Genomic DNA, 17,192 nt, shown 5'->3' on the forward strand with positions numbered 1-17,192 from the left:
CGGGTTTGTCAGTGGAGGGGCTGCATGTGTGTGAGTGAGTGAGTGTGAGAGACAAATCTGATGTGTGAAGGCCAGCACATGTGTCCTGCTGCAACAGAGCAGGGAGGGACCTCACAGGCTGCCCATCCAACCCCCATTTCCTAAATGAAGAACCGAGGCTCCGGTGAGGCCTGGGAGTCTGTGTCGCTGACCTTAACTGCTCCCTGTGCCCTGCCCCAGTTCTCCTTGCCACCTGCAGTCCAGCTGCTCTGCTGGGTCCCACCCTCCCATGTAGCCCATCTCGTTTACTTTTCCAGGGTTCTGGCTTACTAAGCACTATCGGGCAAGTGCTGCTGTCTCCATTTTACAGGTGAGGAAACTGAGGTTGGAGAGTACAGTGACTTAGTGGTAGAGCCAGGGCTGGGATCCAGGCCAAATTGGTCTCATGCCATCCTCAAAGTTCTAATTCTTCCCCACCTTCTTAGAAGGAGGATCCAATATTCCAAGGCCTGCTGTCTGCCTGGAGGGAGTGGTTGTGGCCTGGGGCTGAAGAGATACTCAGGGTTGAGCAATGGATGCGGGGGAGAGGGGTTTGCCTTCATAAACCCTTTTCTCCATAGGAAAAATAAATAAATTATATTTTACAATGTGTTGCTACAAAGTATACTAGAGCATTTTCCTCTAGAATTTCCTCTTCTTTCTTTTTCCTTCTGATTTTAAAAGAAATTAAGGCATTTTTGTGGGCACCATGCCCACTTGCCTCATGGAGAAGCTGGTCTGGGGAGGACCGGAATGCACTGAAAGAGAAGCCAGACCCCAACCCTGTTTGGCTCCGTAGGGAGACTCACTTCACTGGCTCACAGGACACAGGAGCTGAGTGGACACCTGAGTCCCCCCCGCCCCCAGCTTCCGCCATGACAGCACAGAGTCAGAATGGGAAAAAGTGTTTGCAAATGCTATATACCTGGTAGGGGTCGGATATCTAGAATATATCAAGAACTCGTACAACCCAATGAGAAACAACAAATCCCAAATTTTTAAAAAGTGGATCAAGGACTTGAATAGACATTTCTCTGTGAAAGATATGCAGATGGCTGACAAGCATATGAAAAATGCTCACCGTCATTAGGGAAATGCATATCAAAACCACAAGGTGATACCACTTCATACCCATTAGGGTGGTTATAAAAAAAAAAGGAAGTAAATATTGGTGAGAATGTGGAGAAATTGGAACCCTCGTCCACTGCCAGTGGGAATGTAAAATGCAGCCACTCTGGAAAACAGTTGGGCAGTGCCTCAAAAAGTAGTTACCATGTGAGTCAGCAAATAAACTCCTAGATAAATATCCAAGAATTGAAAACACAAAAATGTGTATATGAATGTTCATGGTAACATTCATAATAGCCAAAAAGTGGGAACAACCTAAATATCCATCATCTGAATGGATATACAAACTATGATCTGTTTATACAATGGAATGCTATTCAGCCAGAAAAAATGAAGTATTAACACATACAATGTAGATGAGCCTTGAAAACGTTATGCCAAGTGAAAGAAACCAGACAGAAAAGGACACATACTGTGTGATTCCATTTATATGAATGTCCAGAAGAGGCAAATCCATAGAGACAGAAAGTACAGTAGTGGTTGCTAGAGGGAGGGGGAGTGGGGAGTTACTGTTTTAATGGGTACAGTTCCTTTGGGAGTGATGAAAAGGTTCTGGGATCAGTGATTTATGACCAGTGAAATTTAAGAGGAAGTCTACAGGGGCTTCTAGGAAAGCTCATGTTTTTCTGATAAAAGAGACAGATTGGATAACACCTCCTTGCCCATCCCTTCTTCCTACCTTGATTGAGAACTTTACGCCTGGAGCCACAGCAGCCATCTTGATAAAAAGACAAAAAGGCCAAGAGAATCTCAGAGACATTGACCCTACTTGACTAAGCCCATGCCAGCAGCCATTCTCCTCCAGAATTCTTATAAAAAAAAATAAAACCCTCCTTGTTTAAGAAAAACCCACTGAACTGTACATTAATGGTATGTGTAAGTATTATATCTTAATAAAAATACTGTGAGAACTCATATGAGAGTAATGTAGGTAGGGGACCTGTCAGCTGTCAAGGGCTCTACAATCCTTTATCTGACTCCATGTTATTCCTTTGGATAAAAGAACTGAGGAGTGAGGGAGGATGTGGCCTTGCAGAGGGAAGGCAGGGCCAGGGGGCTGTGATGGGGCTAGAGCCAGACAAATTGGAGCCACCCTCTTCCCTCCCTGGGTAGGAACAACAGAAGGCCAGAGGGAGGCTCCTGGCACCTGGGGTGCAGGAATCTCTGGCATGTGGCCCTGAGCCCATGTTTCCAGAGATCACCTTCCCCCTAGGGCTGGGAGGCTGGGTGGGGTGCAAATTCAGACATGGGACTCAGGGGTGACCTGGCCGGCATCTGAGAGTTCAGGGGCCTCTCTTCTCTCAGCTCTGGTGGTGGAACGGACACTGGCCTGCCCCACACCAGAGCCCTGCCCATCTCCCTCCTAGTGGTGGGCTGGGCTGGGTGGGGAGGGTACACTTACATTTTCAGGTCTTTCAAGCCCTTGGCCAGTTGGGCAGCCTGACTAACCAGCTCCTCCAGGCCCAGGGTGTTGGGGGAAGGGGTGTGGCCAGAGGCGGCCAGACCAGCCCCAGGCTGTAGATGTGGATGTGGAAGAAGGCCCTGTGCTCAGCAGGCCGGAGGCTGTCATGGGCCTCCCCTGGCTGCTGCTGCTCGTGGTGCTGGTCTGGGTCCAGCCCTGCCGGGGTCTGGGTGAGTGAGGGTCCCGGGATGGGTGCGCCTGGCCAGGCCCCAAGGGCTGGGGCACCTGCTGGAGTGATTGGACTTGGGAGCCCACCCCCTCTAACTGGGAGAGGCAGCCCCAGGGGCAGCAGGTCCTGGACCCTCACACCTGTCTCCACAGCCACAGAGCTCATCCCCTACACGCCGCAGATAACAGCCTGGGACCTGGAAGGGAAGGTCACGGCCACCACGTTCTCCCTGGAGCAGCCGCGCTGTGTCCTGGACGGGCACGCCAGTGCTGCCAACACCGTCTGGCTGGTGGTGGCCTTCAGCAACGGTGTGTCCTGGTGCAGGTCTGGGGCCCAGGGTGGAGCTGGGGAGAGCTGCGGGGTCCTGGGAGCCCCTCACAATGGAGTATGGTTTGGGAGTTTAGGCTTTATCCTAAAGGGGCTCTGAGAGGTGACAAAGTCTGATTTGGGTCTGGAGGGGCACTCTGGGCCCTGAGGCATGGAGGGTCAGGGCTGGAGGCCTTGGACCCAGCCAGGGGCTACAGTGAGGAAGGTCCGGTCTTCACCTATCTTCCAGCCCCATCTGTCTGACTCTCCCTCCTGCAGCCTCCAGGGACTTCCAGAACCCACAGACACTGGCTGAGATCCCAGCCTCCCCAAGGCTGCTGACCGATGGTCACTATATGACACTGCCCCTGACCCTGGACCAGCTGCCCTGTGAGGACCCAGTGGGTGGCAGCAGGAGAGCCCCTGTGCTTAGGGTGGGCAATGACACCAGCTGCCTTGCTGACTTTCACCAGCCGCCCTACTGCAACGCCCCCCTCCCCAGCCCCGGACCTTACAGGTGGGTCGCCGGACCTGGACACTGGAAGGGGGCTGTGCTGGGAGAGGAGGGGTTTCAGGGACCAGGGTTCCCCCTAGGCCTCTGTCCTGGTCCTGCCCCTTCCTGTCTGCTGGTCGAGCAAGCCCCTCTCCTTCACAAGCCTTGGTTTCTTCCTCTGTTGGGTAGGAGCAGCTAGGGCTCAGGCAGAATGAGGCCTCTCCAGGAGGCCCACAAGGAGGGGGTGGGCATCACAGAACTGGTGGGGGTGGGGGTGGGGTGAGGTGGGGTCCACAGACACCAGAGCAGGGGCGAAGCTGCAGTCATGGCCCCACGCACAGGTAGATCTGGCAGGAAACTAAGCCTGGGGCTGAGTTCTGGGCCAGTCAGTGGGTTTCAGGCAGGGAAGCAGGAGAGAAGACTGCCATCCACTTTTACAGGTGGAGAAGCAGGCATTCAGAACCAAGTGGCTTGTCCAGGTCAGGGGTGGAGCTGGGGTGAGAAAGCAGGTGTCCAGATGAGGGCTGCCCTGCCCGGGACAAAGCCAGGGATGTCCTCAGGGAGACCAAGTCTGTGGCTGGAGAACCCAAACCGGCAGGCGGTGCGGGGAATGTGGGAGGAGGTGTAGCCTCCATCCCCCGCCTCCCTCTACCCTCTCACCCAGCCCGGCCAGGTCCACCCTCCCCGTGGCCACTCCCTGGCTCCAGTTACACCTCCTGCCTCACCCCCAGCAGCCACCAGGGCTGGCTCCCCTCAGTGCCAGCCTGCGTAGGTCCCTCGCTGCTCAGAAACCTTCCAGAGCACCCACCTGAGCTCCACATGGCCCTCCGAGCTCAGCCTGCCCTGTCCCATGATCCTGGGTTATGTGTGCACGCTGACCACACCCCTCCCTCCCTGGCCTTTGTCTGGGGTGCCCACCCCTACAGGGGGCCCTCCATAGCCTCATGGACTCCACAGAGCCAGCAGTTCTCCTCTGGGAAGCCAGGGGCCCCCAGCCCCATGCACCCTGCTGACCCACCCTGTACATGACATTTAGTTACCAGGCACCCCCTCAACTAGAAAGAGTGTCTGGAGAGCATTGGTTCAGATAGTCTGGGGCTGCTGGTAGAGGGCACTGTGGCCGGAGAGGTCTCAGAGGGTTCTTAGAGCAGGGCCAGGCCATGGCTGGGCCTGATGTGTCCGCCCCCATACACAGAAAGGCCACAACCTGGCCCCCAGGAGCTGCCTGGGGCCTGGCTGAGGTGGTGCCCTGCCCAGGGTAGTTAAGGCTCTGAGTCTCACTCCTCCTCCTCTCCCCAGGGTGAAGTTCCTCCTGCTGGACCCCAGGGGCTCACCCCAGGCCGAGACAAGGTGGTCCGACCCCATCGCTCTCCACCAAGGTAGTGCTGGGGGAGGGGCGCTCTGGGTCCAGTCTGCCCCCGTGGACTGGTTGCTCTCTGCACCATGGTAGTGCCTAGCTGGCCCCTCCTCCTGCTGCCATGGGACTGGGGGCCCGGAGGCAGGGTCCATGTCCAGCACTCCCACCCCTTAAATAGAACCTTGTGCTGGAGGGTGAGGCCCTAGGTCAGCCCCATCGGCAGAGACACCGGCTCTGTCCACCTCGAAATGTTTGCCAACCCTCGGGTGCCCAGCCCAGTCATGGACAGAAACAGTCTTTCCCTCCTTCAGGGAGCCAACCCCATGCCCAACACTGCCGGGTAGAGGAGAAGGATCAGGGCAAGAAGGAGGCCGGAGGCGGTCAGGACCTTGGGTCCTGGGAGGCCTCCCTCAGCAGGGCCCTAAGAGGCCGGTGATTCACTAGGCCAAGGAAACTGCATGTCAAAGGCCAGAGTGTTCCATGTGGGGGGCGCCTGGGAGACAGGCTGCGGAGACCAGGGGTGGTGGTGATGGTGATGGGTCTTGTCATGTGAAGGCCTTGAATGCCAGGCTCCAGGTAGAAGGACAGCCACATGTCAGTCCTGAGCTCTGGGCAGGGCAGTGGGTGGGCGCATTGGTGGGAACAGCCCAGCAAGTGAGGCCAGGGCAGAGGCTGGAGCAATGGGTGGTCCAGGCTGGCAGAGCACAGATGCCCAGCTGAGAGGGACAGTTGGGTGAGTTAAAGAGGCTGGCTGGGGATGGGAGGCAGTCAACCTTAGGTGTGAGCACGGTGGGGAGGTGACTGCCCTGGGATCCAGGGGCAGTCTCTGAGAGCCACTTCGTGTGCAGGGAAGTCCCCAGGCTCCATTGATACTTGGCCAGGGCGGCGAAACGGTGACATGATCGTCATAACCTCCATCCTCTCTTCTCTGGCCGGCCTCCTGCTCCTGGCCTTCCTGGCCGCCTCCACCACGCGCTTGTGAGTGGTGACACCCACAAGGGCCCCCCTCCCACCCAGAGCCCCTTCCCTCTCACTGGCCCCAGCACCTGGAAACCCCCCATGAGCCCTGTGGTTTTAAGTTGGGCGGTGCTCCTTCCAGGGATGTGCAGGGAATTTCTACCCTAAGAATCTCTCACCTGGGAGGCCAGGGAGGTGATCCAGCAGCTCCTCTGATGACAGGATCAGAGAAGGGGCCACCTGGCTCTATTCAGACCCTTCTCCTCCTGGGCCTTGTTTTCTCTCCCATGAGCCCTCTGTCATTTCAGTGAACTGACACCCAGGTAGTCAGGGTGGCCACCTGGAGGAGGCAGGTCTCCAGCTGGCTCTACAAGGGAAGAAAGGGAGATCAGAGGCTGCAGGAGGAGGACTCTGGGAGTGGGGAAGGCGATGCTCAGCAGCCTGCTTCACCGGGCAGGGACCCAGCACCTCTTCCTCTCCCTGTCCAGCTCAAGCCTGTGGTGGCCGGAGGAGGCCCCGGAGCAGCTGCACATCGGCTCCTTCATGGGGAAGCGCTACATGACCCACCACATCCCACCCAGTGAGGCTGCCACCCTGCCCGTGGGCTGTGAGCCTGGTCTGGAACCCCTGCCCAGCCTCAGCCCCTAGCCTGGCCCATGTGGCTGGGGCTGGGGCAGTGGGGACATGGCGGGGACCAGCACACAGTGCAGGTCCGCAGCCCCTGCAACCCATGCTCCCTCTCCCATCCTGCTTCCCCACCCTGCCTGAAACCCAACGACTAACAGCCCTGCCTTTGGCTTTCCCATTTCCCGCTTCTCCAGCCAATGAGGTTGTATTTAAGGGAGGGCTGTGGTCAGGCTGGGCATCCAGCCCCCTCCTCCACTCCTGTCTGCCTCGTAGGAGTGAATGAGTGATTGCGAGGAGGTGATGTGGAGAGACACGTGGAGAGACCCCCAGCTGGAGGCCTGCAGGGGGCCTTGCTCTGCCCTGTGCAGGGGGCTGGGCTGGGCCCATCATGGTCTCCCTCTGTCCCTCTGCCCCACCCACCACTCACTCTCACTCCACAAACGTTTACTGAGCACCTGCTGCATGCCACGCACGGTGTTAGACTGGGGCCCTCACGGTCCTGATCTTAGGGAGCTGGCTCACTGCTCTGCGCCTCCTGTGACCACGTATCCTGATGTGAGCTGTTACTGTTGGGGGGCTATCACTCCCTCAGACTGTCAGATACCTTCGGGCTCTCACTCCTCAGACGATCACTCCAGTGGGCTCTTGGGGGTCCACGATCACCCAGGAGGACAGGCTTCAGACTCTCCCGCGTCCATCCATCCGCCCGCAAGGCCGGTGGTTTCCATTATGGCCACAAGAGGGCGCCAGTGCACCGCAGCCGCAGGGTCCCGCGCGTGCGCACTCCTATGCGCGGCAGCACGTCCCGCGGGATGTTCAGGAGCCGCAGCCGCTCAGCTGGACTTCAGGACTCCAGGTTTCACCTCGACCTAGCCAGAGAGGTGAGCAGTCACGCTCTCGCTTAAGGATTTATGGTGTGTCGTCCAATCCGCACAGCTGCCACCGTTGTCTAGATGGAAAAACAGGCACAGTGACCTGCCCGTCGCGCTCTGTCCACTGTCACCCCACCCCGTGTCCCCCCGGCCGCTCCCGGGCCCTCTAGTCTGACTGCGGCTTCCAGCGTGCAGGCGCCCCCGGAGAAGGGCAGCTGGCGGCGGTGGCCAGCGTGGGGTCCCTGCTCTCTGGAGATGAATAAATACGGTCTGGTTCCTCCATCCCAGTGGTGTTCAGCGCTGGTTCTGGGAGAGGAGCATTTACATGCGAAACCCAGCCTGGCCTGTCCAGCCTGCCCCTGACATCAGACCCGGGGCTGCCCTGAGCTTGTCCCCTAGATTGCTAGCCTTAACTGTACGTTTAGGGTGCCCCCGTCTCCGGATGGCCTCAGGGAAGCCCACCCCTGTGTTGCTGGGCCAGGAAGCCCCCCACTAACGCAGGTGGACTTAGCAGTGCTTCCTCCCAGGCAGACACTTCAGAGGGGTCTGCTTTCAAAAGCCATGCACCTCTGGTCCCTGGTGGTCTTTCTCCCATCCTGCCTGCACCTCAGCCAGCCACAAGACCCCCTCCAGGTGTAGACAGAGCAGATTCAGATGCACTCAGGAGCTCAGGCCGTGGTGTCCTGGGTGACACCTGGCCATGGGAACCAGCCTTTGGGCAGCCACTTTTGAAAATCTTCTAGTGTAGAGCCCAGGTCCTCTTGGATTCTTAAAACTGGAGGAGGGTTAAACGCTGGCTGCCCCCGGCAGCCCTCCCATGACGACCTGCCCAGACCTGGCTCCGACACCAGACAGGAGAGCCCTCAAGGCCCAGGATGTGGTGGGGTGGTAGAGGGGTCCACTGGCATTCCCTGAGTGAAAAGATGAATGAACCTGCCCAACGCTGAAGGATCAGCAGGGAGCAGGAATTGCCCCAGGCTCTGGGGTGTCCCTGTGGTCATTTTGTGGCTTGTTCTTAGTACCGGAATCTGTGCCAATCCCAGGACCTGTGATGTCCTGTGTATGCCCAGGGCTGCCCCTCACTTCTGAACAGCATCTTGGAGCCCTCTGAGGAGCTACCCTCACCCCATCAGGGCCACCTGGGGCTTGACTGTGGTGACAGGCTCTGAACAGACACTGCAACATGGTGGTTGAAGACTGGACAAGGGAGCCCAAGGGAGACAAGTGATTCCATCTGAGGGTCAAGGCGACTTCCTAGGGGTGAGGTGACTCTAGAGGCACGTGTAAATTAGTCAAGTAGAAAGGAAAGAAGGAAGGAGGAAGAGAGGGTGCAACTCAGGGAGATCAGGTGTAAATAGTCTTGCCCTGCATGGCGAGGATAGTGCCTGGGAGCCCTGGCAGCAGGGACTGGGGGCTGGGAGTCCAGTGAGAGGGAGGCTGGCCTGGACTTCCAGGCAGGTGGAATCAGCCCTGAACCAGGGCAGATGAAGCAGGTTGGAGAGGAAGAGGTGGATTCTAGAAATATTCAGGCGGTGGCTGGAGGAATCAGGGAATTCTTAGATGTGGGAGATAAGCCAGAAGGCGAGGTCCTGCCCAGGTTTCTGATGTGAGGATGGGTTTGAATGCAAAGTGGGGCCCTCGATTTTCTGAAAGTGGCGATCAGAAAGCAGATCTTCAGAAAAGGGAGTTCTGGGGACATCATCTTAGCAGCTCGGTGAGTCCATGAGAGCACTAACAAATTGTTAATATTTTACAAAGATGGAAGCCAATGCTGGTCAGCGGGAGGCGACCCTGTGAGCCTGCCTAGCTGCAGATGTTCTGCTCCAGGGCTGTGCTGGCAAGCATGCCCGGGCTGCACAGAAGCCACACAGAGAAGGGGCGGGGGGACCAGTCATCGCCCAGCACAGGCACCGTCACGCTGGGCCCCAGGGAGCCGTGCCCGGGCCTTCTGCCTCAGAGTCACGCTCGAGAGGGTCATCAGCCAGACCTCAGCCCTGCAAGGGCCAGCTCGTGACAGCCTTGAGAAAAGTGCACAGCGAGAACTACATTGTGGCAAATTTCATTCAATGATGTTTTAAATTTTCTCCAGGACCATATCTGGGGAAGTGCCTCCAAAGCCATTGGCCTGTAACATCATGGCTCAGTGGTTAAAAACAAGTTCATTGTTGAAAAGAAAAAAACAGCAGTGATCATGGGTGTGATGACTAGCCTGCGACTCATCAAGCCAGAAGTCAAAGGAATCAGGAGGGCAGCAGGTGGGAACCAGGCAGCCGGGCACCACCCTCCCTCCCTCTCACCCTCCGGGTTCACTCTGTTCCTCTGATCCATCTCACTCCATCATCTCTGCAACCCCTAGGTCAGCCACCCTGGTTTCTTGCTAGTGTCTCAGCAGCCCCTTTGCTGGTCTCCCCACACCAGCGTTCCTGATCCCCACCCTGCTTCTCCCAGCATCGATTATACACCTAATGGTGTCACACCCTTGCTCGCAACTCTCAGAGACTTTCTTCTGCAAGAAAAGGGTCCAGATTCACCATCTTAGTTGTGAGGCCCCATGATCCATCCCTTGCTCCCTGTATTCATGCTACATGCGCCCTCCCTTAGCCCCTCCTGCCACAGGGCCTTTGCACTTGCTTTCCCTTCAATGTAGAACATTCCTCCACGTCACTCCTCTTCCCCTAGACCAGTCCTCAGCTCCACTTTCACTGCTTCAAGGAAGCCCTTCCTGATCCCTCAGCTCTCCTAGAGCCATGTTCTTTTCCTTCTCAGCACATTTTCTTTCTGTTTCGTAATTAGACATTTGAAACAATGAGCTTTCGCTTCACCTCCATTAAACTGTGAACTCCAGGAAGGCAGGGACTACATCTGGTTTGCCCACCAGGGTGCGCTAGAGCTAGCACAGAGCCCGGCCCCCAGTAGGTGCTTAATTAATATTCATTGACTGAATGCTTTTTAAACAGCAAATACATCTTCACACTGGCCAGAATGGGCTAGCCAGGGCGCCTGCTTCTTTGCCTGGTGTGGGTGCACGACGGGTGGGCATCTTGGCTGCACAGGAGCCTGGCAAGTCCCACCCTCTGGCTGCCACAGTGGGAGGTGCAGAGTCGGGCCCCCACCGTAGGTGGGGTTCCTGGATGGGGGGAGGGGGCCAAGTCTATGGCAGGAAGAGACACCCTTTTGTGCTTCTCACAAAGACATCACATGGCAAGTGCTGGCAGGGGGAACACAGCAGTAGGAGAGTGATGTCCCTGACATGAGACAGGTGTTGCAGGAGCTGGGCAGTCAGAATGGCAACCATCTGTCACCCCCAGGAAGGTGGCCGGTCCTCAGCTCTGAGGGAGCACCAAGAGCTCATGCTTGGTGTTAAGCTCACAGAAATGAAAGAATTTCATTACATGCTGGGAGTTCTTCAGAGCCTTGCTGGGGCTGTGACTATCTGCCTTCTAGAAAGGGCCCCAGGACCAGTGCCACAGCCTTTGGGACTGTTCACTGCTGCCACCTCAGAGCCCCCCATCCTCCCAGGATGGCGACTCAAGAACCCCCGGCAGAATTCGGCCCCTCCTACTGTCCCTAGGAGGAAGCTGGAGGGCAGAGAGGGCACATCCATCTCCTGGCCAGCCCAGCCCACTGCCTCCCAGCCTGGAGCCCCTCCTGTCCCCACCCACAGCAGTCAGGGGAACCTGTGGCGGAGGGTAGGGCCAGCACCACCTTCTCGGGAGGGGCTGGCATGAAACAGGAGCAGAGAGACAGGCCACACCTCCCTGCTCATTCTGCAGCCCGGCCACCCCACCCAGTCCCTTGGTGGTGGGTGGGGGAGGGGAGGAGCGGTTTGGGGGTGGGGGAGGGAGGGAGGGGGCAGTTGCTGGGCACCTACTCCTGGGCAGGACAGCAGACCTAAGGACCCAGCCCAGAGACCCTACACACCATGCAGAGGGCTCAGATCCAGTCCCTGTCCTTAGAGACTGTCCCACTCACTGAGGGGAGAAGGGGTGGCACACAGACTGTTACAGACTGAACTGTGTTCCTCAAAATTCTTATGTTGAAGCCCTACCTAACCCCCAGTGCCGCAGATGTGGCTGTATTGGGAGTTAGGGTCTTTAAAGAAGCAATTAAGATAAGAGGTGATTAGGCAAGTACTTCAGGGTGAGCTGTAATCCAGTCGGACTGGTGTCCTTACAGGAAAAGATTAGGATACAGAGACACCAGGGATGCGGCAGAGGAAAGACCAAGCGAAGAAGGAGCGAGAGGGCGGGTGTCTGCGCCGAGGAGAGAGGCCTCCGAAGAAGTCAGCCCTGCTGATGTGGTCTTGGTGGGAACATAAACGTCTGTTGTTTAAGTAGCCTGGTCCGTGTCATTTGGCTCAGACGGCTGCGGCTGCGGTGGACTAACCCCCCACCGTCACGGCGTGGTGTGGGTGTCCTGGTGCTGAGAAGCAGTGGGGGTGGCGCGCGCAGGGCAGGGGTCAGTGATGAGTGCGAGGGGCACAGCAGGAACAGCGTGTGCAGAGGCGTGGAGGCAGGAAGAGCCTGGCTCACACTGGCCCCTCGAGCCAGCTTTCTGGGTCGCCTTCTCCCCACCCTGCTGAGAAGCCAGAGACCACTGTAGCCGCGTCCTGGCCCTCCCCTTTTGACCACCCCTGCCACTGGTCTCAGCCTGGACAACCCCTGACTCCTAGGGGCAGGAGCCCAGGGTTTCCCCCTTATGCTTCATTTGCTGAGTGAGTCCTGCCAGGCAGCCCTGCTCACCTTCCCTGGCCTCGGTCGGTCTCCCCCTGTAAGATGAGTGACGATTTCTAAGCTCCCTGACCAGGACACACTCTAGTCCCCTCCTCCCCGAAACTCCACTCCCTGTGGGTGACGCAGGCTGGAGTTACCACAGGAAAGAATGTGTTGCCCTTGACAACCATTCTTCTCCCTGACTTCTCCCCATAAGGGACAGAGAGGAATGTCCCATTAATCATCCTGGCCTCTCCCTCCCTATCTCCAGCTCCTCTTTCTCTGCTCCCCAGTGGCGATGGCCCCCTGGGTTTTGTGGAGGATGGTGCAAAGCATCCTCCATTAGGGATTCATGAAAGCTCCTGGCTCAGATTTGCCCTCCGATCCCTGTCCTTTTGGAGCCCTGACTCCAGGGGGCCAGGGCAGTGGGCCAGCCTCCAGGGCAGGGATAGGATGGGGCTGAGACATGAGGTCCTCTACCAGGCAGAGCTGGGACACAGACAAAACCCAGCACAGAAAGTACAGCATAAGGAAGAGGACCTGTGATGGGGCAACAAGGCAGCGGTGGGATCCTAGAGGAGGCATCTGGCCCGGCCTAGGGGAAGTGGGGGCACCAGGGGGACCTCCTGGAGGAGGTGGGTTCTGTGCTGAAGTCTTCATCAAGGATGGAAGGGAGGGAGGTAGAGAATCAGGCATTATAGTGGGTTTGTTGAGGGGCCCAGCTGGCTGGGATGAGGTGGGTGTGGGGCTAGAGGGCCGAGAGGGAGTCAAAGCCAAAATCTGGACAGTGATATGCATGGCCCCACACCATATGTGCTGCCCCTTGGCCTCGAGGACCTAACCTACCCCTTTTCTCTCTCCTTAGTTAATCCCCCAGCTACATTGGTCCCAGCAAACCCACCACTGCCACGATGCTCCCTCCTCAGGGTCTACGTGGGTTGTTCCAAGGAGAGGCCCTGGTATTTCCACCCACCCCTGTATGGACACTGCCCTCCCATCAGGGGCATCCCCTCCCCTGCCCTGGAGCCTGGGCTGTCCCGGGCTTTGCTCTGGCCGCAGGGTGCAGCTGCAGTGATGCTGTCTGACTGTCAGGCCCAGCCCTTGAGAGTGCTGCCAACTTCCATTTTTGTCATCTTGGGATGCTCACTGCCAGTAGAGAAGCTTAGGCTGGACCACTGAACAGTGAGCAGCCTCATGGAGAGAGAAAAAGGGTAGAGGGAGAGGATGAGAGGAGGCAGAGGTTCAGACAGCTCTCAGCAGCTCCAGCCACCCCAGACACGTGAGTGACGCCAAGCTCCAGCTGGAGGCAGCCCTATGACTCCAGGTGACACAGAAGAACCGGCAGCAGAGCCCAGCCCAGCTACAGGATTACAAGAGATGATAAAGTGGCTATTGTTTTCAGCCTCAAAGATTTGAGGGGTTGTTCTTACAGAGAAATAGGCAGCTGTCCTGGGCCTCTGCACCTGCTGACCCCTCTGCCAATAGCACACCTTCTCCGGGGTCCCAAGGTTCTCCCTCTCCTGGGTCATCAGGCTCCGTTCATGTGTCACCTTGTCAGGGTTCTGCCATCTCCCTGCCTAAAATAGCCTCCATCTCCCACAACTCTCACCTCCCAGCTTTGGTTGCTCAAAGCCTGTCTCACCACCAGAAACTTCATGATACCTGAATATGTTTATTTGCTCTCTGTCCCTCCCAACCAGGATGTCAGCTGGATTTTTGTTCCCTGGGGTACCCCAGAGCCTGGCACAGAGCAGGGGCTCTGTGACGGCCTGTTGGAGGAATGGATAGGTAAAGTGGCCCCCATTTCCCCAGCCCCTGCTTCTCCTGAGCTTCTGCCCACAGCCTGTGCCCACAGTGGTCCCGGCACACAGCAGAGCCTCGATAAACAGTGTGTTAGTTGCATCAAATGTAACCACTCACAAGGCTTCAGTGTTCTGACCCCCAGCCACCTGGTGTCCAGAGCAGGAAGGAACTGGCCCCAGACTTGGGATCAGGGCTGAGCCAGGGTGGCTGCCTGTTGGCCCGAATTTAGTAGGCATTCTCCTACTAAAAGAGCTTTGTGGTTATGATCCTGGGTGGAGGATGCTTTAACTAGATGGGGGAGGTGGTGAGCTGCCTGTCATGAGGGATGCCCGACAGACTTGGAAGGGGCTGGACCACTGCGCAGTAGAAGGATTCAGGGCCAGGGTGCGGTAAGCGAACTGTGGGGTCTTTTACCCTTGATGTTAGCACAGATGGGTGTCTGTTAGGGTCTGTTGAGTGGCCCCAAGGCCAAGCAGGTGGTGGGGGGAAGGGACTGGGTCACCTGCACTTTCCCTGTCTGCCCAAAGCCCCAGGCTGCAGATCTGGGGCCTCTCTCTGCTGGGGACGGTGGGGAAGAGCCTGGCTACCTTTGGAGGGTCCCAGAGCTCTCCGTGTGCTCCTCCTCAGGACCGGGTATGATGGTTGCCATGGAGCTGGGACCTTGTTTGGTGACATCAGCTGGGTGGGCCTTTGGGAGCATTTGGCTGGCTGCCCCGTGTGAGGGGGCAGGTGGGAGCCCCACCCTGTCTCATGAGTCACCCCAAGGGCACACGGCAAGGTAGGTCCTGGGGAATAGTATTCCCCAGGGCTTTGCATGTCCCATCCACCCCACAGCCCTCCCGGCCCCTCTTGGCATCCTAGTCCCACGCCCTTCACACTGAGACGCGCTGGGGCTGGGGATGTCTGGATCAGGAAGAGGGGACACAGCAGAGAAGCTGGCCTCTGCCCAGAAGCCACGACATTCTAGCGGTCAGCTTGATGCTGTGGAACAAGATGGCACCCACGGGCCACCTGGCCAGATACACAGAGCAGGGAGGTGTCCAAATTAGCAGTCAGAATAATTACTGAGCACAAGGAGACAGTGGGAAATCTAAATAGACCCAATCCCTGCCCTCAGGCAGTTACAGTTTAATGGGGAAAAGTGGCATTCATCAGGTGATGGTCTAGCCAGTCGGTGACTGGTGAATGTGAGGGATCAACTACACTGCGGCAGTGTAAAACCTAGTGGAAAGTTACAGTGACTAAAATGGTCTGACGCTGATGCTTGAATAGACAGACTGATCCAAGGAATAAATCAGAAAGTCCAGAACTTGACGAACTGGACCTGAACAAACCCACGTGCACACACACGGAGCAGGCTTGAGTGTCTCCATGACCCTTGAGGGTAAGATGCGTCAGAGTTCTTGTCTAAATCAGAGCGACCCTGGTTCCTGGGGTCCACTCCCTTAGGCCGTGGGGCCATTTTGGTCTCTTTGTGTGGCTTCTCTCCCCTCCGGAGCTTGTGCCACAGCCCCAGCGCTGGCCCACGGCTTGGAAAATGGCGGGGGGAGGGAGATGGGGTCTCTGGCCTTGGGTCTGCCCCAGTCCCCCTTGTCGCTGCCGTCATTTCTGCCACACAAGGGCGCTGCTGGGAGCTGCTACTCTGGTGACTGTCCAGTTGTCCCCAAGTGGGAGCAGGCCCCTGTCCAGATCTGTGGGAGGAAGCCTCCCCCAGCCTGGCCGGGTCTTGGCTTGTCTCCTGCCTACCTCCCCTGTTGTCACTGGCAGCAGCCCCGGGGTGAATGGGGACTCCTCAAGCCCCAAGGGTCTGGGAAGGAGCCCTCATATGTGGGCCTGGGTGGGACAAACAGAGCCAGCTGGTGCCCCGAGTGGGCTGTGGATGTGGACACCCCTGGGACATGTGGGAACTTGTCCCAGATCAAGTGGAGAGGAGACACTGAGGATTGCGTGCATCAGTGGCGTGTGATTAAAAAAAGCATCTCAGATCAATAGGGAAAGGACTGATTTTTCTGTATTTTAGGCTTTTTTCAGTATTTTGGAGGTTTTTGGAGACTTCATCACATAGGCATGATTGATTAAACCATTGGCCATTGATCATTAATTCAACCTCTGGCCCCTCTCGCCTCCCCCCTGGGGGTGGAGGGGCTGTGGCTGAAGGTGCTAACCCTCTGATCACGTGGCTGCTTCCCCTGGCAACCAGCCCCCATCCTGTGGTTATCTAGAGGCATTCCAAAAATCACCACAGTGACATAAACTCAGGTGTGGTTGAAAAGGGCTCGTTATAAAAAAACGAAAACACTCATTTCACCTGTATCACTCTGGAGCTATTTCAGGAAACAAAAGATGCTCCTTTAGGAGCTGTGTGCTGGGTACCACAGAGACCGTATACATATCCCAGCACCACAGGTAACTGATACACAACTGATACACTGAGGAGAGCAGACGCCTTGGTGGGGAGGCCAGGAGAGGGACAGAGATGGGCATGACAAATAAAAGGCTCCCGGGACCCACACCCGGACTCGCTTTGACCTCATCTGCCTTCCCTGAGTTCTTCTACTCTGGTTTTGGCCCCAGGTTCACCTGGGGCTGAGTCAGTCATTGGTGAAATGCAGTAGTGTTCAACCTGGAAAAGTCTGGAACTATCTGCTAGCACATCCGAGTAAAGCGCTGGTCTCAAAAAACCTACGAGGTAATTACACAGTGTTGAAAGGAATGTTTTCCTTTTTTGACAGTTACTGCAATAAACAATTGTCACAGTTTAAGTATATTTGGAAAGAAAGTGCAGGTGGGCTGGCAATCAAATAGATTATGTCTTTGATTATATAGAGATATAAATCAAATGCATTACAATAACTAAAGAATAATTTTAATTAATTGTTTTTTAAATATTTTTAAGTGTTCCCTGAAGGAGTCTGAATTTTAGGAGGGTGGCTCTGGTCAGGTGTGGAGCTGGGCTGAGGCGGGCTGGTGCTTGGGGCAGGGAGCCCCCGTGAGAGGCTGCTGCTCCAGCCCAGGTGAGGGCTGGTCAGTGCCTGCTCTGCCCACCTGCCCTGGGCCCCATCCGGGAACCTTCTCTTTCAAGGAGGGGTTGCCCTGCCCCGGCAGCAGCCAGAGATGGAGGAAGGAGAGAGGACAGGTCACTTGGATGAGGGTAGGAGAGAGGGCGATGTCAGGGAGCCCCTTCCCGGGGCCAGGCTGCAGGGAGACAGCAGGGAGTGCCCCTGGGCTTGCTGCTGCGGGTGCTCCTCCAATCCCAGGTCTGCCCTGGCTGGCTGGTGACCTTGGACA

General features: G+C 56.9%; 1 protein-coding gene across 3 annotated transcripts; it reads left to right on the forward strand.

The window, feature by feature from the left end:
- The first annotated feature begins 139 nt into the window (after positions 1-139).
- On the forward strand, positions 140-7,642 carry UPK3B (uroplakin 3B). Of its 3 annotated transcripts, none has more exons than XM_064478630.1 (6): positions 140-2,778; positions 2,930-3,085; positions 3,363-3,600; positions 4,876-4,955; positions 5,782-5,911; positions 6,379-7,642. In XM_064478630.1, exons 1-6 carry the CDS (start codon positions 2,715-2,717, stop codon positions 6,536-6,538), a joined length of 828 nt encoding a protein of 275 aa, XP_064334700.1. In that variant the 5' UTR covers positions 140-2,714; the 3' UTR covers positions 6,539-7,642. The 3 variants fall into 3 exon arrangements, with proteins under 3 accessions (XP_064334700.1, XP_010979033.2, XP_064334699.1); XM_010980731.3 differs by having other exon boundaries at positions 2,936-3,085; XM_064478629.1 differs by having other exon boundaries at positions 2,699-3,085.
- Positions 7,643-17,192: the final 9,550 nt, after the last annotated feature.

Source organism: Camelus dromedarius, chromosome 24 (genome assembly GCF_036321535.1).
Source record: "Camelus dromedarius isolate mCamDro1 chromosome 24, mCamDro1.pat, whole genome shotgun sequence".
Taxonomy (NCBI): Eukaryota; Metazoa; Chordata; class Mammalia; order Artiodactyla; family Camelidae; genus Camelus; species Camelus dromedarius.